The sequence below is a fragment of the Catharus ustulatus genome, chromosome 1 (assembly GCF_009819885.2).
Source record: "Catharus ustulatus isolate bCatUst1 chromosome 1, bCatUst1.pri.v2, whole genome shotgun sequence".
Lineage (NCBI taxonomy): Eukaryota > Metazoa > Chordata > Aves > Passeriformes > Turdidae > Catharus > Catharus ustulatus.
In genome coordinates, this window is record NC_046221.1 from 132994863 (window position 1) to 133016012 (window position 21150).

The window sequence follows — 21150 nt, forward strand, 5'->3', positions numbered from 1 at the left end:
GAAGAGAAAGGTAAAAAGCATTTTGTATTGGCAAATGTCACCAGTAAAGATGATATAGGATGTTATTTCATATTGTGTTGGAGTTTTAAACCTATTAATTTGCCATAAACAGAATTACCAAATAAAAGGCCAACAGATAATTGTATTCTTTTACTATGAGGAACACTTGAACTAATTAAAAGAAATGCAGCAAATTATCTAAAACCATTTAGTCAAATATAGAGAGAGGTCAAACCTAGGACAGCACTACTTAAATCAAATTGAATTTCAGCTTGAGAATGGACTTCAAATAAATGTTTAATCTCAGTAGTTTGCCCACAGGGCATTCTATCACACACTTTTTGCTTTCAAGTAAAATCCACCAGAATGTCCTCCCTAAGAATAGTGCTAGGTCTGTCTTGATTACAACATTTCCTTATTATGAAGTATGTAAGTATGTTCTAGGGCTTTCATTATTTGGTCGTCTTGCTTATAGTTAATCTCTCCAGCCAAACACTCAGTGCTTCCCCTGACTGAGTAATTTCATTCAGCAGAAAAAGAGGAAACAAAACTATGACACTATTGCACAGAACCTGCAGGAGAGGGGTGAAAGCCCCCATGAGGGGCCCTGTCATTTTATTGTTCTCTGGCAGCACTGCCTGAGCACAGAGAATGCCAAGCTCAGATTTTCTTGGGACTGCCCTGAACACAAGGTCATGAAGCTTTGGGCTTCTGCTGTGCTTCCAGGTATACACAAAGCCATCAGTGTTTCCTCTTCTATTCTTCTAGTTCCATGTGGATTTCAACTCCAGAAAGAAATGGAAGGGTGAGTTATAGTCATCAGGACAACAGAAAAGGGATTTGTGTTTTCAACACATTTTGGATTTCAGATGATGATAACAACTAAACTGGTCTATTGGTTTGTGAGTTTTTTGTACAAAATCTTTACTGAATGAATGCAACTGTACTTGGGTTTTTTTTTACAGAGAGGACTTTAATGAAGCTTTTTTCTTAAAACATTTATTATTTAACATACCTTTATTTACAACTAATGGTAATTTTTTAAAATTAACTATATTGCAAATATTTTATTGTGGAACTAAATTGCTTTCAGATTCATAAATTAAATGTTCAGTTCCACATATTATACACTTTGCTCATTAGAAACACTTTTATTAAAGGCTACAAAGAGATATTAATGACCTGGATGTTTATTTTCTGCTCTAACACAGTGTTCTCAGTGGGAACCATCACAACAGAACATTTTTGTATGTGATTACTCAGCTGCAAATATGCTTTAAACATGTTTATAAAGGAAGCTAAAATCACATAATAATAGTCCTATCAAGCAGCTCATATCAGTAAACTCACTGAAGTGAGAATACACTAAAAAATAAGGGCAGCCAGTTGCACACACCAGAGCAAGAGCACTGCCTGATACCGTAGATGAGGAATCTGTCTGTCTGTCCTGGCTGAATGGAAACTAGCAGCAGAAGAGGCTCCTGCCAGTGTGCAGGTGCTGCATCCCCTCCCAGCGTCAGCAGCCACAGCAGGGAGGGGTGGGAGAGCACTTTCAACCACTGGGTTTAGAACTGGACGTGATTCTGGATCTACCTTCTGGCACATGGAACAGAAGTTCTCATAATGATGAAGTGACCATGTCATACGAGCATAGGATGCTGGAAACCATCCAAAAAAGGCAACAAAAAACCCAAAGTGTTTCTTGTTCACTCTACCATTCCATGCAAATATCCATACAAGTCATCTGAATCTGTGAAATTCAAAGAGCCTAGATATGCTGCTTTGTAGATATTTGATTTCTAGATTAAAACTCCATTACATAAATGGGATTTTTTCAGAGTTAAGTGCCTATTAAAATGAATCAGGCTCTTCTAATCATGTTAAATTGTGTTATTAAATATACTTGACACTGAGAACAGCTGTTTCAAATTCATTGTATAATTGTTCTTAAACACAATACATACCTACAGTTAAAACTTTTGTTGTTTACTTGACAGACTTGAATCAAAGGAGCCTTTCCTGTCCGTTGGGTAAGTAAGAACATGTATATTTTCATAGATATTTATATATTGAACAACCTATAATTTATGAGATTATGTTGAGCATAAACATCCTATTTCAACATTATGGTTATTTACCATACTTAAGCTTATAAAATGTAGGTTTTAGTCAATACAGCACTCATGGATATTTTCCTTCTCAAAATGAAACTAAGTATGTGTTGCCTTTATTGACTAAACAAAACTTACACTAAAATATATGTAGGAGTTAAATGTGCCATTTAAAGGTAGCTGGTTTGTTAATTTATTTTCACTGATTTTATTCAGAAACTATTCTAAATATCATCCATACCACTTGTCTAAACCATGAAAAAATAATTTATAATTTCCTTTAAAAAAGATGTGATACTTCAATAACAGAAATATATAAAACTTACAAAATAGAAAAAAAAAATCACATTTTAGCCTAATTATAAATCACTGCCCTAGTTTGCATATTTCAGCCATAGCCTTCATAGTATCACAGTCACTTAAACAGTTATACGTTCCCTATGTTAAAATGATAACTCATCCTGCTAAAAAATTTTAAATGTGTCATATTCTAAAAATGTATCATTCTTTTATAAAATGTAGACTAATATATGTATTAGTGGTAATTATCTGAATTTCACTTTTCATGCACAGTTTTCCTTTCAGCTTCTTTCTTTAAAACTTTTCAAAGTGTCCTAACATTTTCCCTCCCTGTTTTCCATCAGAACTGTATCTTTTTAACGTGTCTTTACTCTCATTTTCCTCTGTTCACACCATACTTTGTGCTATAAAGAATATAAACTGTAGACAAAACATCCCATACAAAATATTTTTTTTAGGGTTAATTCTACCATGTAATTATCAGTAGCTTCCAAATTGTTGTACTAACTGCAGAACTAGAAGTCAACTTCAAATTTTGAAGTACAAAGTAAAGTCAATAAGCAAGAGAATGTGTAAATTATGATCAAAAGAACTCAACAAATTAGCAAAAGCAGGACAGAGGTGTGTCTTGGTCTTTGTAGCATAAATAAACTTTGGTTTGTTTGAGTACATTTTGGATTAATTGCTCGCTGTTTCTACTTTCTTTCAAATCAAAAGTATAGGAAAATACTTGGATGGGGTGTGGACGGTACACTGGTCTTATTCTGCATGGTTTGACATGTCCAAATTTATTATCAAACTCAATTTCATTACTGCAATTTGTAACTTATCCTACTGAGTTGGCTTTTTGGGGCCTCCACTCTCATAATGAAGTGATTATCTGAAAATATCAACTTTAAGATTAAAAAAATAAGTTGCATTCCATTATGGTTGAGAAGCAAAGTTCCAAGTGCAAAAATCCAGGAAACAAACAAAAAAATACAATATTAGTGGTTATATTACTTGTCACAAAATAGTAAATCCTATTTCTTATCATGATCTCAAGAACCAAGCTGGCAATTTTAGCTTATTTACCTAGTAGGAAGTATTGTGTTTTGGCTTTGGGTTTGTTTCCACATGAGCAGATTGGTAGCCACTGTGCAAACCCACATTATGTCCTCGTAGTTATTGTATATGATTTTTTCTCTAAAATTGATTCCTCTTGGGAATTCTAATTTGTGCAAATAGACTTAGCTCTTTATTCAGAGCCTTTCAGAAGTTTGCCTGAAATGTACTTGAATACTTTCATGCAAGTTCATGATAATGAAGACAGATAAAACCTCCCAAAATTATTCCCTGTGTGCTGTTATTGCCTTTTACTTCTGTATTTCCTCCACCCCCAAGGAGGGCATCAGAAGGTTAGACCACCACGTTCTAAGGAGGGGCCCCAGCCAAGATCTACCTCCTTGGTACCGCATAAAAGGGATGCTCCTCCTAGTCCCACAAAAACTGGGGAGTTCTCATTTGCTGAGAGTTTAATGAGGTCTTGTGCCAGGATCTGTATCAAAGTTTTAGCCCAGACAGCTGCAACCACCAGGCCTTTAAAACACAGCAATGTTTGCAGAAGAAATGCTGACTTAACCACAATTAAGCAAACACATGGATGCTCTTAATGGCTCTTGAAGCCAAAGTTGGTCAAAACACCAATCTGAATTACTTTTGGCTGCCTACAGATGGCTGGATCCTGCACACCAGCCACATCTATCTTCTGCAACAGAGATTTGTTTCCACATTTTCATTATGCTGCCTGCAGGACCTAATTAAGCTTTTCCATTTTGCTGTGCCTAAGCCTACAAATTCTTGGTGATTTCCCACTGCTAATTGTTTTGGCAGGGAAAGGGAACATGAAGTGTGGCAACCTAAGACCTCAAGACTGCCACAGGTTTTTGAGCTCTGCATGTATGCACAGGGCTGCAATCATCCAGTAAGAGATCCCACAATAGAAAATTGGTGGATAAAATGTTGCATGTTTCCCCACCCTCAGAAAGCAGCCAGAGAGAAGCAGACCCCAGCTCTTGCTGTTGCAGTTTGTGTCTCAAATGCAGGGAGAGAACACTTCCTGTACTCCCTTGGTAAAGACAATTCCATTTATCATTCTTTCTATGCAAATAGAAATAATAGCATAGAATAGCAAAGAAATAAACCCCACCCTCCTTTACTCCAAGTGAAAGATAGGGGTGTAATTTGGTGCTGAAGCCATAGTGTCTTTAATGAAAGTTGCTAATGGTAGCATTCATGAACAAAAAAGCATCACATTTACAGTCTATTCAGATAAGAGTATCTGGATGCAATATTGTGATTTTGGGCTACAATACAAAGTTGAATTTGATATTTGTATATTTGATATTTGTTGTCTTCCTTAGCCTCTTAGAGTGAAGAGAAAATCCTTAGGGAAGGCTGAAATATTTGTTAGTGCAGAATGCTGAGTGACAGCCTGTAAGGGCACAGAATACTTCTCTCCAGAAATGTTATTTCCACACTTTTTGGGGATTATGTGCAGTTTCAACAGAAGCAAGACCAAGAGGTGTCTGGACTTTCTTTCCTTTTCATGTTATATAGCATTCATTTTCATGTAGGTTTAGTATAAAAAAGAAGTCATGCAAATGCTCAGAGTGCCTGGAAGACTATCAGAGTCAAGAGTTTGGGTAAAAAATTGACCACTGAAAATGCATCAAATTAACTTCATGCAGAAAAGTTTGGAAGGTTCAATCTTAAAAAGACAAGGCAAGACAAGATTCTTTAGAAAAAAGATATGGATACTGCAAAATGGACACTGCAAAAACAGAGCTAAATGCAAGCTCATATTAAGTTCATCCTGCTTTGTGCAAAGGATGTATTATATTTTGAAAGCTATATATACTTAAAATACCAACATCTTTTAATTATCCACATCAGCTCTCCAAAGCTGGAAGTTTCCTAATAGTAATGATGCATAATTATCACCTGACAAAACAGTTATCTTTCTGTCTAGATAATTAGATTGGTTATTCATTTATTAACCAAAAGCTATTTCTTGGCAGTTGATTCATCATAGCTATCTACATGTAAAGAGTTTAGCACTTGATAAATTTCAGCTAATGCTACATGCAGATTTGTACCTAGTCATTGGTCTGAGCCTTAAAATTAAAATCTCATTTTTTAAGATGCAGCCAGTGCAGCATCTTTTAAGGTCTGTAATAGAATTATATGGTGAATAGAGGTCACTTTGTAAATGTGTTTAATGGTTAATTCTTTGAATTATTATTTTTTATTTCTAACTTTAATTGTATGCAACTTCCCTAATAACATGTGGTGAGTATAATTTCAACACTTGCAGGGGCAGAAAATTCCATCATAGCAACTAATAATTTTGTCAAACATGTAAAAATATTTGTCTTCTCTGTTAGATGTCATTTAATAACATGTCCCATACTGTTGAATTTCAGAAGAGAGGGAAACAACTGATTTTTTTCTGAGTCTTGTGAAAAGAGATTAATTCACTGCCAGTTGCAGAGAATGGGATTATTTCTGTATAAGCCGGCAATAGTGCTTTCAGTCTTTGAAAATGCATGTGTTATATACATCTTGTTATCAGCTGAGATTCAATCTATTCTCTGCTATTTTTTCAAACTTTTTCTCCTTTTTTTCTTTTTCGATTGATTTTTTTGCTATAAGCAGTATAATTTTAGGTGGAATGCCCAGAGGGAAACATAAGTGAAAATTAATGTATTCATTTATGTATTTATTATATGTATGTATTTATTTAATGATGAATAATTGTCTGCCATGGAAGAACAAAGAGACAAGTAAAATTAGCACTACCTAATGAAATTTTTACATTCTTAGTGAAAACACTAGAAGTCTGTATAAACTACTGTTCTCCTCACCGAGGTCCTCTTTCTAGAAAGTATTTGACAGTAGAAAATACTGAAAAGCCATGCTTTTTCCAAATAATATCTTAACCACAGTAATTTAAATATAGGTACTTACTTCCACGAGAGACGGTAATTTTGTTGAGCTCAGATTCTTGGGAGAACTTGGAAATGCTTCTAAAATACTAAAAGTAAATTTCATTAATTTTCTTCCAGAAGAATAGTTCTGAGATACATTGAATAACTCGAATTTGTCACTCACGATTCTTCCTCTTGCATAGTAGTATTTTCTTTCCTGCAAGACCATTCTGGAGACCTATAGGAAACTGTGCACTCATGCATTGGTTTGAGAGATCCCATTCTGCAGAAGTGAGATAATTTAAATAAAAGCCTAGCCCTTGCAGGGTCTGTTAGGATAATACTCAGTCCACTTCCAAAATATGCAAGGTTTTTTTCAATTCACAGTCAATTTTTTGTGGGGCTGGATTGTTGTTGATTTTTTTAATGGACAATAGGTTGTAAGGCACAAAGTAGAATGTAGTCCACAGAGCATCCTCTGTAACAAATTCCATCACACTTGTTCCTCACCCTGGTTATCAGGTAGCACCAGTGGAAGGAACAAACACTGTTCTTACTTTTCCCATCCAACTTCTGAAAAGAGAGCTAAGAAAGTTATTTTCCTTCAGCAGAAGAAGAATGCAAAAAGAGGAGTTACTAGACTCGTTTTGTACTGTTATGATACCAATAAAACTACCAACCACAACATAATCTTGTAGCTCTCATTCATATTCAAGCCAGGTATTCAGGAGCTGTTTTTGTGGAAATCACTGGAGGACTGAAGACACTTGACAGTTATTTAAACTCATTGTTAAGACCCAGGCAGTAATTTCTTGTGCCTGAAACCACTTGGGCTTTCTGACTCAGGCCGGCAGTAGCAGATCTTCTGCTTTTGCAGAGAATACCCTTTAAAACAATCAACTCTTTGACATGTGCCTCTTACCTCCAGGCTAAACCTCACACATAATCAGAGTTCTGCAAAGGCTCTTTACTGGGTGCGACTTTTAGGGTAGTGCAAAGAGACAGGAGGGATTTGGGATTTGACAGCACGTATGGATACCTGTGGAAGACACTGAGACTCTATACCATTTAATTTTAGGTAGTAGTACCGACATACTTCTCTTCCAATTTTCCAAAACCCACAAGGCTTAAGCTTTTCTACACCTGCCTACTTACCATTATTTTAAGACTCTGAAACAGGCATGAATACAGCTATTTTTTAAATGTATAATTTCTTTTCTTTTATTTTTTACTTGACGCTTTCTCATAAGAAGTGGTTACAAACCTACAGTAATAATAATGTTGGTCCATTACTGTGACTGAAATCTTCAGTGGTTTTGTGATATAACTCAATGTTTAAATATCCTAGGTTATGTAATTTTTCCACTGTTCTGCAATCTAAATCTAATATTTTATGGTTTCCCTATTTGCCTGATTTTTTTTTCATTCTACATCACTTGCACTTTCACACACAGAGCAATGTATTACATTAAAAAAAGACCAATGAATTTAGCCAAAAAAATATTCTTTTCCTAATTCATAATTCCTGAATTAACTTTCATTTGCAGCAAACTTAAGGGATATTCATCTTAATAAATTCTTTTTCCCCTCTCTGACCTTAATAACATCCGTATCAATGTTCTTCATAATTGGGAAAGGCAAGAACATGAGATCACTCTTTTTCTCTTCTCTTTATACTATTTCCTTTTTTTTTTTTTTTTTTAAATTATCTGTCTTCCAAGACTTCCCTTTCCCTAGAGATTTTCTGAAGGAGGGAAAGTTATGTACAAAATTATGTACATTATGTTCCTTCAGAATGTTTCTGAAGGAAGTTCAGGAGGCTGAAATATTCAGGGAGTGCAGGAGTGAAATCTGGGAACATAATAGAGAGGAAAGTCAAGGAAAAAGGACAACTCAAAGGAAAAAAAATGGGAGATATTGTGTTACAAATGGAAGATGGAGGAAGAAAGAAGGACAATACTTGCTAGGCATGTACTCTCACTGTGGAAGAAAACTATTTATGTCTAATTTGCTTTTTTTTTTTCCCCCAAATTGCTGTGACTGACCCATGACTTATAGAAAATAGTGTTTGAAAAGGTCTGTGTCAACAGTATTCCTATTTCCTGTTTCTGAGGTCTCAACATAGCATCTTGCCACAGCAATCTATATGGGCTTCTGTGAGTCTTCAGGATAAACTTACTGATGCAGTCATATGCAGAAATATCATGAGACCTAGCTCTCCACCCAAAACCCATCTGAAAATTGAGTTTTTCATCCTTCTTATGGATGTTACATATGAAAGACTTCATTTAGTCTCATAAGTTTACAGATCATTACAAAGAAGTTTTATTTCAATTTATTCCCCTTGATAGATATATTGAAAGATATCACTCTGAAGTTTTATATTTTGAGTTTCAAATTCCCTGTAATGCTGTACAAATCAGTCAGCCTGTGTCTACCCCTTTCTCTTCTGCTTGTAGCTACTTTTGTACAGTAATAACAATTGCAACTCTTTTTAATATTAAGTTCTTAGCACTCTAGGCCTTAAACAAATGTTTGGAGGGGATGTGAGCTGATCCCTCTGATTCCATGCTTGAAATGTTTGATCTTTTTCACCAGAGACTGAAATTTGATCCAGCTAACCAAACATCTTACTTGCACTTGAGCTAAAAGAGAAAGATTTTCTTAAACAAGTAAACACCAGAAAGACAGCCAGTGCTGCTATGTGAACCTTTACTTGAGAGTCTGCTGCCCACCCTTCTGTTGTAATATAACTGGCAACCCCTTGATAAAGAGATTTCTTCTTTGGAGTTCAACCAACTGTGATCATAGCAATCAGTCAGTGGACTTGCTTCAAAAGTTATTGCTCCACACCAGCCTGTGTATTCACTGGCTTTCTAAACAGAAAAGTCAGGAGCAAGAGAGGAGGCAGTGCAAAAGGAGGCATATCAGAGAGAAACATTGCTTATGCAGAGCAAATTAGAATTTACCAATGTCTCTCTCATGCTTGTTAAATATTTTTAAAAATATAAAGCTTCAGGCTAGGAGTTACTGTCTTTAGTGTTGCTCTTTTAATATCCTTTTGTGTGATACCAAGAAACAACTACTCACATCTTGCTTTACTGGATCATTCAACCATAAATTTGTATACTGTAGTATAACTCTAATTTGAAATAAAATCACAGTATATCCTGATATTAGGCAAACTTTAAACTAATAAAATTAGTTTGGATCATAGATTGTTTTGTACAAATTTATCTTGGTCTGAGATTTGACCGTGTTTACAAACCACTTTCCAGCTACCTTGGTATGATTTACACGCCATAATTTGAAAATAAGCACAACTGTGTCACAAGTATTTATGATCATATTCAATAGTCTCTATTTGCCCTAAACTGGTGTTGATTTCAAGGGTCTTGATTTTTGGCTGGTTTGGTTTCAGTTTCTTTGGGGTAAATTTTTTGCTTAGTTTTAATTATGAACTGCAGTTCAAAAGCATTATCCATTGAGTGCAGGGATGGATTTTTTTATCTCAGATTCAGGTCAGATTCTTATAATTCCCACCATTCTTCAAGCCAAAGTTCAACTTTTTCTGCATCAGCTATACATGCTCTACGTGTGTGCACAGGTTTAACAGGTTATAACAACTTCAATGCTGATGCAGCTCAAAATAAATGGGAATTCGGTCATATTCTGCCTTATCAATAGTAAGATAAGAGTTTTATTGTTAAGAGTTTAATTACTGTAAATTTTCATTTCTAAAGTCTTCAGCTTTGGTTCTGAAATTATTAAGGATCAGTTTTGCTCCATAAAATGAAATCCTTCACAACATATTAGACCATAATTAAAAGTTGGAGAATAAGCCTTTAATGTGAAGTAGGAATAACAGAGTGAATCTGTCATGCATGACCAGCAGCTGACAGTTGACATTGTTATGGTGGTGACTGTTGTTAATGCCAAAGCATTTATTTAATTTGAAAGGTATAAACTGATTTACTGAAAATATAGACGGTTGTTTATTCTTTTCAGTTGCCTTTAATTCTGTATCAAAACAAAAACAAAACAAAAAACAAAACAAAACAAAAAAAATCAAGTCCAAAAAGAAACAGACATTCTGAGCTCTCCACGCTTGATCCTGTAGCTGTTATTCTCAAGAACAAGGATGGAAGGTTGACTCTGCTGCCGTCCTGTAACCAGCCACTTTTATCAAAGTTTTTGATAATCACACAGATAGACAGCAGAAAGTAGTTGTAAGTCCCAAAAATTATCAATTTTCGTAGGATGACAGAAAGGTTTGGGTTAGAAGGGACCATAAAGATCACCTATTTACACTAGTGCCACCCACAGACCAGGCTGCTCAACGCAGCCTTGAACGTTTGCAGAGATCAAACATCCACAACTTCTCTGGGCAACCAATTCCAATGTCTGACCATCCTCACAGCAAATTTCTTCCTAAAATCTAATTTGAATCTCCTCTCTTTCAGTTTAAAGCCGTTCCCTCTTGTCCTATCATGTAGGGACATGCCTTTGTCAAAAGTCCCTCTCCTCTCCTTCGTGTAGGCACCTTTAGGTACTGGAAGGCTGCGACAAGGTTTCCCCAGAGTCTTTTTTTTTCTTCAGGTTCAGCAGCCCCCAACTCTCATCCTGTCTTCATGAGAAGGTGTTCCAGCCCTGTGATCATCTTCATGGCCTTCCTCTGGACTTGCTCCAGCAGGTCCACATCCTTCTTATGTTGGGAGCAATAGAGCAGTGCTCCACATGGGGTTTCATGAGAGCAAAAGAGAGGGGGAGAACCACCTTGCTCACCTGCTGGTCATGCTCCTTGTGATGAAGCCCAGAACACAATTGGCTTTGTGGGCTCTGAGTACACACTGCCACCTCATATAGAGTTTCTTTTCAACCAACACTCTCGATGTCTTTTGCCAGAAGCACTTATTTACCAGAAAGTACCTACTAGATATGGCCTTGTTTATTTTCTTGCCATCTAAATCAAGGGACAGAAAGTACCGAGAGTTTTCCAGGAAACTATGAACAACAAATAATCAAAATGAAAAACTACCAACTTTCAGACTGCATTTATCACATGAACTGTTTGTTCTGAACTATTTGAAAGTAGCTAACAACTTCACAGAAATTAGGATCAATATATGAAGGAGGAAAACTGAGACATTTCTCAAATAATCTAATTCATACTGCAGATCTGTCCTTTCTTGGAGTACAAATGGGTATGGGGTGGAAACGGAAGCTGCATCTTCTGAGACAGTGAAGTTACTGAAACAAAACTGGAGCTCGTTATTGTGGTTTATAGAGCAGTATTGTGCCAAAGTGTTCCCATTTCTTTAGCAGAGATGGAGGACCTGGAGGGGTATTGAATAAGGCTTTGTTTCCTTGCAAAATTAATCTTTTCACTTATACACACACATATATATTAATCATGGTTATACTTTAAATCTGGAATCAAGTATGATTTGGTTTCCAGCCGACCTTGTCTAGGTGTCAGTAGTTAGGTGTATTTCACATTCTGGATGACTCTTTATAGGCTATAAAACTAAAACTGTCTTGCTGTGTAGAGCATTCACAGAAAAGTAAAATTCCAGCCATGTAATTGCATAAGGATGAGTAATGGTAATGTGGTTTTGTTGGGAGAAGGCAAAAATCATGCAAGGGGAGTTCAGCAAGAAGGTAACAGAGTGGGAAGGAGGAGTGAGAGAGAGAGGCCTTAACAGTGCTCATTCCTTCACAGAATCTTCCAGTTTGGGAAGAGCTGCTGGAAGCAATACTCGGAGCTAAATTGTCTTGGTAGCTTAATTCAATAGACTGTGTAAAATGAAATTTAGTCTAAGGTGTGCCTGTATTTTTAAGTTCTAATGTGCATTTCTCACAGTGGTAAACTACTTGAAATGAAATTTCTTTAAATGTTTGCTAGACATAGTCCATAAAAGCACAAGCAGAGCCCTCATCTGTCAGGGACTGTGACCAGATAATCCAGGGGAAAATGTTACAGAAAATGGCAATAATATAAGCAATAATTAAGTTCCACATGCGCTATTTTGTGCAAATCATAGAATCACAGAACGGTTTGGAAGGGACCTTAAAAATCATCTAGTTCCAATCTCCCCTGCCACAGACAGGGGCAACTTCCACTAGACCAGGTTGTTCTAGCGTTAATACTATGTTCTTAACAGACAATAACAATCAGCCAATGAAATGTGCCCATCTGCAACAAGTTGTCAGAATTTCAAACTGTGCAATTGTTCCTTGGAGTTTAAAACAGCAATATAAGGGAGTCTCCAGGATAAGTACTGTAACAGCCAGCAACTACTGGGATCACAAAAAATACATGCTGAATTCCCTAAATTTACTGTGAGTTGGCTTTTTTTTGTTGGTTTGGGTTTTTGGGGGGTTTTTTTGTTGTTTTTGGTTTTTTGGGGTTTTTTTGTTTTGGTTTGGTTTGGTTTGGTTTTTTTATGTTTTGCTTAAGATGCGACAGGCAGAGTGGAACATTAGTTTGCAATCAATTCTGCTACCAAACTACTTGACGGAGTCTGCAATATGTTTAAAAATTGTGACTATTCTATTTTAAAGGAGCTTAGACAAGGGAAAAACAGGTAAAACCTGAAACCAAAAATGTAACCTGATTAAATTCTGCATTAGATGTGCTCCTCAAAAAAATATTCAGTGAGGAAGAGAGGAAATAATTAATACCCCATAATGTTAGATGTCCTGACAGTGAATCAGGGAGTGATCAAACCCTTAGAATTTGGAGGTAACCATAAAGAAATATGCCAGGCAGAGCAAAGCAGGAGAGTATCCAAACTGCAGTTTCCCATGCTATAGAAGGTAGGAGCACACGTGAATGAGGAAACCTGAGAAAGATCCCATCCTAATCAAAAAAGACATTACTCAAAAGAGACAGGCACAGAAACTCAGTTCTTGAGTTGGCTGAGACATTAGAAAAATAGGTAAAAGAAACCAATATGGGGGTTTACTAAAAGGAAAAAGATCTCTTAATGTCAAATGATGCTTCTTGTAAATTAGAAAATATGTATAGAAAATTTTCAGCTAGATGATTAATACTTACCTCATACCTGCATGACAAGAAATCTCTTCCATATGTCCAGCACTGTATAGGGAAACTTCAACACCAGTGTCAGGACAAGCCGCCAGACCCTTCTGCCACATGCAACACTTGGGTGAGTCATCTGGACAAAAATCCTTTCACTTAAGAGAATAAATACAATAAAAAAAAATCCAGACATATGTTTAAGGCAAAAAAATATGATCCCTTAATTTCAACAGCTTGATTCTGGATTTACATTAAGGTAATTCGGAGTGGTGGCACTTGGATATTCTTCTGTACATCAAAAGGTTTTTCCACCGATATTCTAGGAATTTCCTTGATTTGTGACTTTTTGTTCCCTTACCCAAAACAAATCTTGTTTTCTTCACAGTGTATGCAGAAAGTGAATGAGCACAAAGTTTTTCCCAGCAGAAGTATTAGGAATATTTGCCAGAAATCAAGGAAAATGTAGTCAACCTACAACTGGTCTAGAGGATACACAACTGGTTATGTAATGCACAACTGCTCTTCCCACTCTTCTCTGAACAGACTGGAATTGATTCCAGTTCTGTGCTTGGTTATAGAAGAATCTCCTTATCAGATGCACTTGCCATGGAAATTATTATGCAGTGGGTCAGAAGTAAAAGAATGCTTTTACAGATTCACAGAATCTGGTATCTTCATTTGTACTGAAACTGCACTAGCAAAACATCATCTAGGAAAAACAATCAGTATGGCTTAACTTCTCAAGCTGTACTCAGGACACTGAAAGTTCAATTTCTTTCACATCTCCATTTTGCTACTTTAAACCTTGAGTTGCTCAATCCAAAATAATCACATTACTTAGTAATTGAATCAGTAAACTTGATGTAAATGAGAACAAAAATTTAACTTAAGCCTTTTGACAGTTTGAAAAATGGAAAGGAAAGCGCGTGATGCAATTTTCTTTATTTTTTTTTTTTCTTTTGCATGGACTCTGACACTGTCACATTTCACTTGATTAATTTTTTGTGAACCATGCTTTTGTGTTTCGTTCAGTGCTTCTAAGACATCTTATCTGAAAAGTACATAAAGTTTCAGAGATCTGTTTTTGTAATCTTAAATAGTTATTCTTTCAACTCCAGTGCTACCACTATGATTTTAATTTAATCTGCTGTTCAGTGAAATGCTGTGGAAATGCTAAACCCATCACTTAATTCTACACCTGTCAACGAGAATCTGCTGTAGTTGTCAAACCAAGTCAAGTGACACTCCTTCAATGAACATAATATTATTAACAAATTGGATAATCAATCACATGTGTGTGGTTTGACAGTACTACCTTGACCACACTGAATTTTAAAACAGATTTTTAAGAGGCAGGACCCATTTCTGTTGTGCTAGGGAAGAAAAAAATACCATATGGACATTATAAAATCTCCAGTCGGACTATACAATTAAATGACTCCTCAGGAATTGGTTGGGCCACTGGAAATATTTTTTTTGCCGTTCTATGAAATGTTCCCATGGGAAACGTGAATAATTGGTCATTACTTTAGATGACAGAAAAATAGTTTTGCAATAGGAGGAGAAAGGTCGAGGAGATATGAAGTAGATTTACATTCAAAAGCTACTGTTTTGTTTCTAAAGAGCATCAGGACAACGTTGTTTAGCATAGGCTGTGAATGCAGCCACACTAAGTATTCTTAGTTAGGAGGAATTCTAATACTTAGCTGTACAGAAAATTGTTAGGGCTTAATTTTGCCTGCATTAGTATTGTCTGTCTTGCTTCCATAAACAGCTCTGAAACCAGCTGATCCCCAGAGTCTGAATATTGATCTCAATGTCTTTGCTCTTGTCTACTTCACAAGCTTTGCCTAATCCTCACAGGAAAATGACTTAGTGTTTTAATTACCTGATGGTGTATATGCAACTTTGAATACCTGCCCAAGTTTCGCCTAAAATTCAGGTTGCGCAATAAGTTCAACAGTTTTCCCAAAATACATTTCACTGGATAAGAGCTCTTGAAAGAGAGGATGAGAGTAGAGAAGGAACATACTTAGAGACAGAAAAAATACAGCCTAATCATACTGCAAATAAATTCTGCCTAGTGCCTGCAGAAAGATACTTAAATGGAAAATGGACTACTGTATGTCAGCTTTTTTTATGTACACATGTCCTCCTTGGACAAAATTCACCTCTGCAGATTAGAATTGCAATCAATTTTTCAGTTTTGCATTAAAAAAAATCCATTTACAGTACTGCATTCCATGCTGCACTTTTTGAAACTTAACTCCTTATGTTTTCCCCACTCAGGAAAAAATATATCTTGTTCTTATTAATTGAATAAATGTACAGAATTAGGGAAAAAACTCAAAAAACTTTTATTAACTAATGGTTGCAAAATTATTATGAAATTTAATCCCTTATTAAAACATATAAATACTGGGTTATGTTCAATTATTTGGGCCTTTTGGGACAAGTGATTGGGGATTTTGCTATTAATCTGCTCTTTTTAACTATACCTATTTGCCCTCATAACTTCATTATGGAAATGAATGTAAAATACTTCTCTACAATTATTTTTCCTCTTCCAGCTCGCTCTTTTTTCCTGTAAATGTCTAATATACTAATTGAATGAATCACTGAAAAAAAAAGTCTGTCAGCAAAAAAGCAGGCACTGGAGAATATTCTCTTTCTCTGCAGAATATACAGCCTGAACTGCAAAACAGCAGTGTCCCCCCACTTCTATCAGCATACTCATCCTTAACTAAAATTGAATTTTCTTTAAAGTAAAGGTGAGATTCAGCCCAACAATTTGATTCATGTCTGAGAGTGTAGGTAGCCATCCGCTGACTTCCACCATTTTTTTCAGCAGCTTATGAAAGTAACTTCCCTCTGATGGATTTTCTATCAGGGAAAGTTTCCATCTCTCGATGCTTCTTCTCTAAATCATCTAGCTACCCTCACTAACTTCCTTTTTAACATCATACCAGTTTAGACTGTTTCTCTTTTGCTCTCAACAGGAACAATTTCTAACACTCTTTCACCATGACATGAGAAATTATTTCACAAATGACTGGAATACTAGTTTCAACCATTAGGTTGATATGTGCTTCCCAAAAAGAGTTTGATTGAATGAATATGGCTTTAATATTTAATATTTTTATTCAGGCCTGACAACAGAGAAGCAATTGACAGTATAAATGGTGATAGCACTATCAATTAAATTAAGATACATTGTGCCTGGTTTGTCAACACTTATTATTTAAAAATATCTTTGTACGTGTGGAAAGAAAAAACAATATTATCTAAGGCTGATTTAAATGGAAGACAAAAGTCTTGTTGGTAGGAAAATAACAAAAGGTGTTTCTGCTCTGTTCTTCATTAACTCTCCTAAAGTTAGAATAACCCCACACAAGTCATTTATACCACTAATGTTTGGAGCTAAGTTTAAACAGGATGTGACCATTAATTTATGCACACCTTTTGAGGGCATAGCATAGGGAATGGAGAAAAGATTGTACTTTTGTAGTAACATGTTCTCAATATCAGGTATATAAAGACATAATAACGTCCGTAAGTTTATTTCAAAGATGCAGAAGCATAACACTCCATTTGCCTGCTTGGCACATATGAACTGCTGACATGAACAGGAATTTTGAATATATACAGCATCATAGCTCTGAAATTATGGTCATAGAGGAATCATTTATTCTTCAGGCATTCACAGTTTTAAAGATGTGCATAGTGTTAAGTGAAACCAAAAAAAGACAGGTTGTACAAGGTTGTCTTGGTGATACTAAATTAGGAAAAGGAACAGTGACTTTTGCTTAGTAAAAGCACTTTTTATTGATGAGTTTTCTTTGCCTCGTTGTAAGACTCACATAAAGTACTGTCTGCTGCATTAATACCAGCATCATGCATCAGTTCTACTGTTAATGTTGTAGAGATGGCATATGTTTGTGGGTAAGTAATCTGCCTGTTTACAGTGCCATTAGGAAACTGCTGACTTCACCAGTTCACAGGCTTGTTTAAACCTTTCTCTGCTTCTGACCTGCTGAGTATTTGGTATTCAGCACTGTATGAGTGATTACCTGTGGCCTCCATTACACAGGCTGTTGGGTTGCTAAGGAATAACTCCCAAGAGGTTAAGAGCCTTGCAGTCACCTTGATCTCAGTGCCAGTGATTATCTGTGCTAATTTTCTGCTTGGTGTTATACTGCAGCACTGACCAAATCTTTTGTCTGTCCCTTGACATGCAGAAATAGGAGCAATTATGGGTGTAGATGGAGAGATGTACTGGTTGCTTTCACACTATAATCTCTTCAACCTATTATTACAGAGGAAACATCATCATTCAACTTAAAATTTTCATACCCATTGACGGACCAGCAGTCCTTATTCTGTCCTGTAAGCCAGAGCTGAGTTACTACAGAAAAATATAGTCGTCCTTCACCCTTAATCTAACTAGTGCCTGTGAATTATTCTTCACCAGCTTCATGTTCTTCAACCTTGAAAAAATGAATTTGTCCAGTCTTTATGCAAATTAAATAAATGTCAACTCCAGGTGAAAGGTTTCATGTGACAGGGCTTTTAAATTTAATATTTTTTCTTCAAATTGTCTGTTATCTTCTACTTTAAAAAACACACGTTGAATACTAAGTATGGGCTTACTGAAGCTATTAATCATTCAGCTAAATAAAACCACTAGGAAGCTGTGAATAGCTGTAAATAAAATAATAGCTTTGATACCTGCTACTTCTTGGTTTCATGAAGACTGGAGTGAAAGACAAAATAAGAGCTGTCATATACTTTAGGAAAAAAAATTCTAGTTTTGAATTAAGGTACAGAAACCTGATCACTAAACACAGTCTACTATTATTTAATTATATTTTGCATCCTCTGCCACACTCAGGGTTCTAGTCTCTCAGGGCTCTTTAATTTAGTAAGTGTTTCACATGAAATGCATCGTAGGATTTCTTTTCTCAAATAAATTGCAAAAAGGGCCATGGTTGTCTGCAGCTCTCATGATCCTGCAGCTCTCATGATCTTCAACTTCCATATTGTGCAGGCAGAGAGTACAACATATTCTATTATTTGCAATTGGGCAAATTTCACTTGCATGTGAAGAGTGTGGCAGAGGTGAAATTGTGCCCTGACCTGCTTTGGTAGAATCCTTGACACATTCTTCAAATTATGCACTCAAATACTCATTTGGCTCAATGTTTGGGAGCAGAAATTATCTACAAGTTCATTCCATGCCAAGAAAAGCTTCTTTAATCTGTAGCTGATCATTAAAGTCTTTTCCAACCTATATAACATTATCATTCTATCATGTTCCTTTATTTTCAGATAATGTTTTCTTCTGTGCTTTGTCCTTTCTACCTCTGTTTTTTCTACCTTTTTCCTTTCTCACTTAAAGCTTCTCCTTCTTTTGGGATACTTTCTTCATGCTTCTTACCCTTACTATTCATAATTATCCTTCTCAGGACAGTGAAAAACTTAGAATGTGTGTTGCTATGCAGCATAATTAAACCCTTGTGACTTTTCTGTGAAGAGCCTTTATTGGCTCTTTATTTGTTGATTTTGAAGAGTTTTGGGTGCATGAGATAGAAAAGACTTCTTTGCTATTTCTTCCCCACAAAAGTAGAAAATTGCTAATGGAATGTAAAACCCGGAAGATCAATCTGGGATTGGCTTTGTTATTGACAACTCAAAAATAGTTTTCCCATGGACTTTTGCAATTTCACATATGCTTGTTTCCCTTGATGGTGCCTGTCTTTTCCCAGACTGGCATGTATATTTCTTCCTAAACCTGAGAGGAAATGCATCCCTGTAACATTTATATAGCACTTTTTTAAACTTTTTTTACTTTTTCTCTTTTTGATGAAAATAATTTGGTGGGCTCAAGGACCAGCAAGAAGTTCAATCCTTTTCATGTTTCTCCAAATCAAAGTAACTGTCTTAGCTCACCTTCTCACTCATTTTCCCCTCTTTCATGTATTTAACTGTCTTCCTACTCTGTTGCTGATGCTAAAAAAAAGGTGGTGTCAGTTTTGGAATGCTAACTTCATTTGATCACTCAGAGAATTACACTATAATGATCCTCTAATTACAGAGCTGTCTCACTGTGTTAAATCCTTGCTGTATGTGTTGTCAACAGTTTACACTGTTCTGTGTGCCCCAGACTTCACATTTCCAGATATACAGTGATAGCTGACAACAGCATTGACAAACATAATGTGCATTGTGCATTGTACAAAAGAAATGGAAGGACTTTGAAGAAAGGATAGAAATTTGAGAGTAAGCCAATATTACCACAGAAGCTTTAATCAGTGTGTATTTTCCTATAAGCCAGTTCATTCTTGTTTTTCTATTTTTTTTCCACAGTGGTTATGTCTTTGATTATGATTACTACAGAGATGATTTCTACAATCGGTATGTGTGCCTACATTTTTGTACATCCTACATCATTTCTAATGTTTGTTGATTATATAATCCCATCATTTGGTTAAACAGGCCAGTTCTGATTTTATCTATTATTCATTGCATTATTTCTATCAGAAGACTATATTTAATATCTCACAGAGAAGATTGCCACCACCAAATTTATGCTTACTAAACAGGCCTTTTGATTTTGTCCTGCTCTAAGAGCTTTTGGGGTATTTGCTGTGCTGGGCAGTTTAATGGTACAGTAATTTCACGAATACAAGCCTCACCAATTTGACTAAAATTTTGCTCCTAAACCGGAAATGCGGCTAATAATCAGGAGCTGCTAATATGTGAATAATTTTCTGACATTTACAACCTCAGAAGTGCCTGCCAGAGTGCCGACCCGAGCTGCTGCAAAGTCGGCATTTTGCGATTGTTACAAATCGCTACTCTGTTGCACCGCGGGTGGAGCCTGGCTGCCTGCAGGCAGCACGGGGGGCGGGGAGAGAGGCGGGAGAGCTCTCTCCTTCCCTCCTCTGCTGCAGCCCGGGGGAGAGACGGGGGGGGGGCCCCGCGCCGCCATTGCTGTGGCCCGAGGAGGAGAGGGGGGACCCGGGCCGCCACTGCCGCGGCTCTGGGAGGAGAGGGGGGACCGAGCCCAGTGGCAGCGGCAGCTGGCTCCCAGTGGCCCCGCCAAGCGGCAGTGCCGGGCTGGGCTACCTGGCCCCATCAGCAGCCCCTAGTGGGCCAAGCCTGCACAGCCCGAGCCTAGCCAGTAAACCCCGCCCTGCCGCCGTTCTGTTACTATTTGGCAACTTTGTTGCACTCGGGTCCTCCCTGCAAACAACAGAGCGGCTTATACTTGGGTGCGGCTTATTTATGGACAAAAAACGAAATATTTGCCAACACCCAGAGATGCGGCTTATACTCAGTGCGGCTTGTATTCGTGAATTTACTGTAATTTAATAGAGCTCTTCAAGGCTTACTTTTGCTGCAATGTATAGTGGCTGCAAAATTTTTCAGTATGATGTTCCTGGCATTGTCTTTTCATCCGTGTGTACAGAAAGAATGTTTAGAAGTCCAGAAGAACTTTGAGAGAAGCAAAAGCACAAGCTGAGCAGTGTGTTCCTATAGGACAAAAATAATTTGGATGCTGAGCAATTGGAGATTCTGCCTTGAGTAGTTACACACAGCCTAGCTCAGCACTGTGAAAATGCATTTATTCAGATGTAGCAGAATCCTCAGAATACAGGAGTAGCATGAATGACCACAGATAACCAACTTGTTATCCAGCAGTGCTGTGTCTTTGCCCTACAGC

The 21150-nt window shown here is 36.7% G+C and overlaps 1 protein-coding gene across 5 annotated transcripts in view; it reads left to right on the forward strand.

Moving 5' to 3' along the window:
• The window catches only part of RALYL (RALY RNA binding protein like), a 381123-nt gene that overhangs the window by 321189 nt on the left and 38784 nt on the right, over window positions 1-21150 (forward strand). For all 5 annotated transcript variants that reach the window (XM_033058427.1, XM_033058421.1, XM_033058443.1 and 2 more), the window contains 2 exons: window positions 1998-2030; window positions 19791-19838. In XM_033058427.1, coding sequence (XP_032914318.1) covers window positions 1998-2030; window positions 19791-19838 — 81 coding nt within the window. The remainder of the gene's footprint in view (window positions 1-1997; window positions 2031-19790; window positions 19839-21150) is intronic.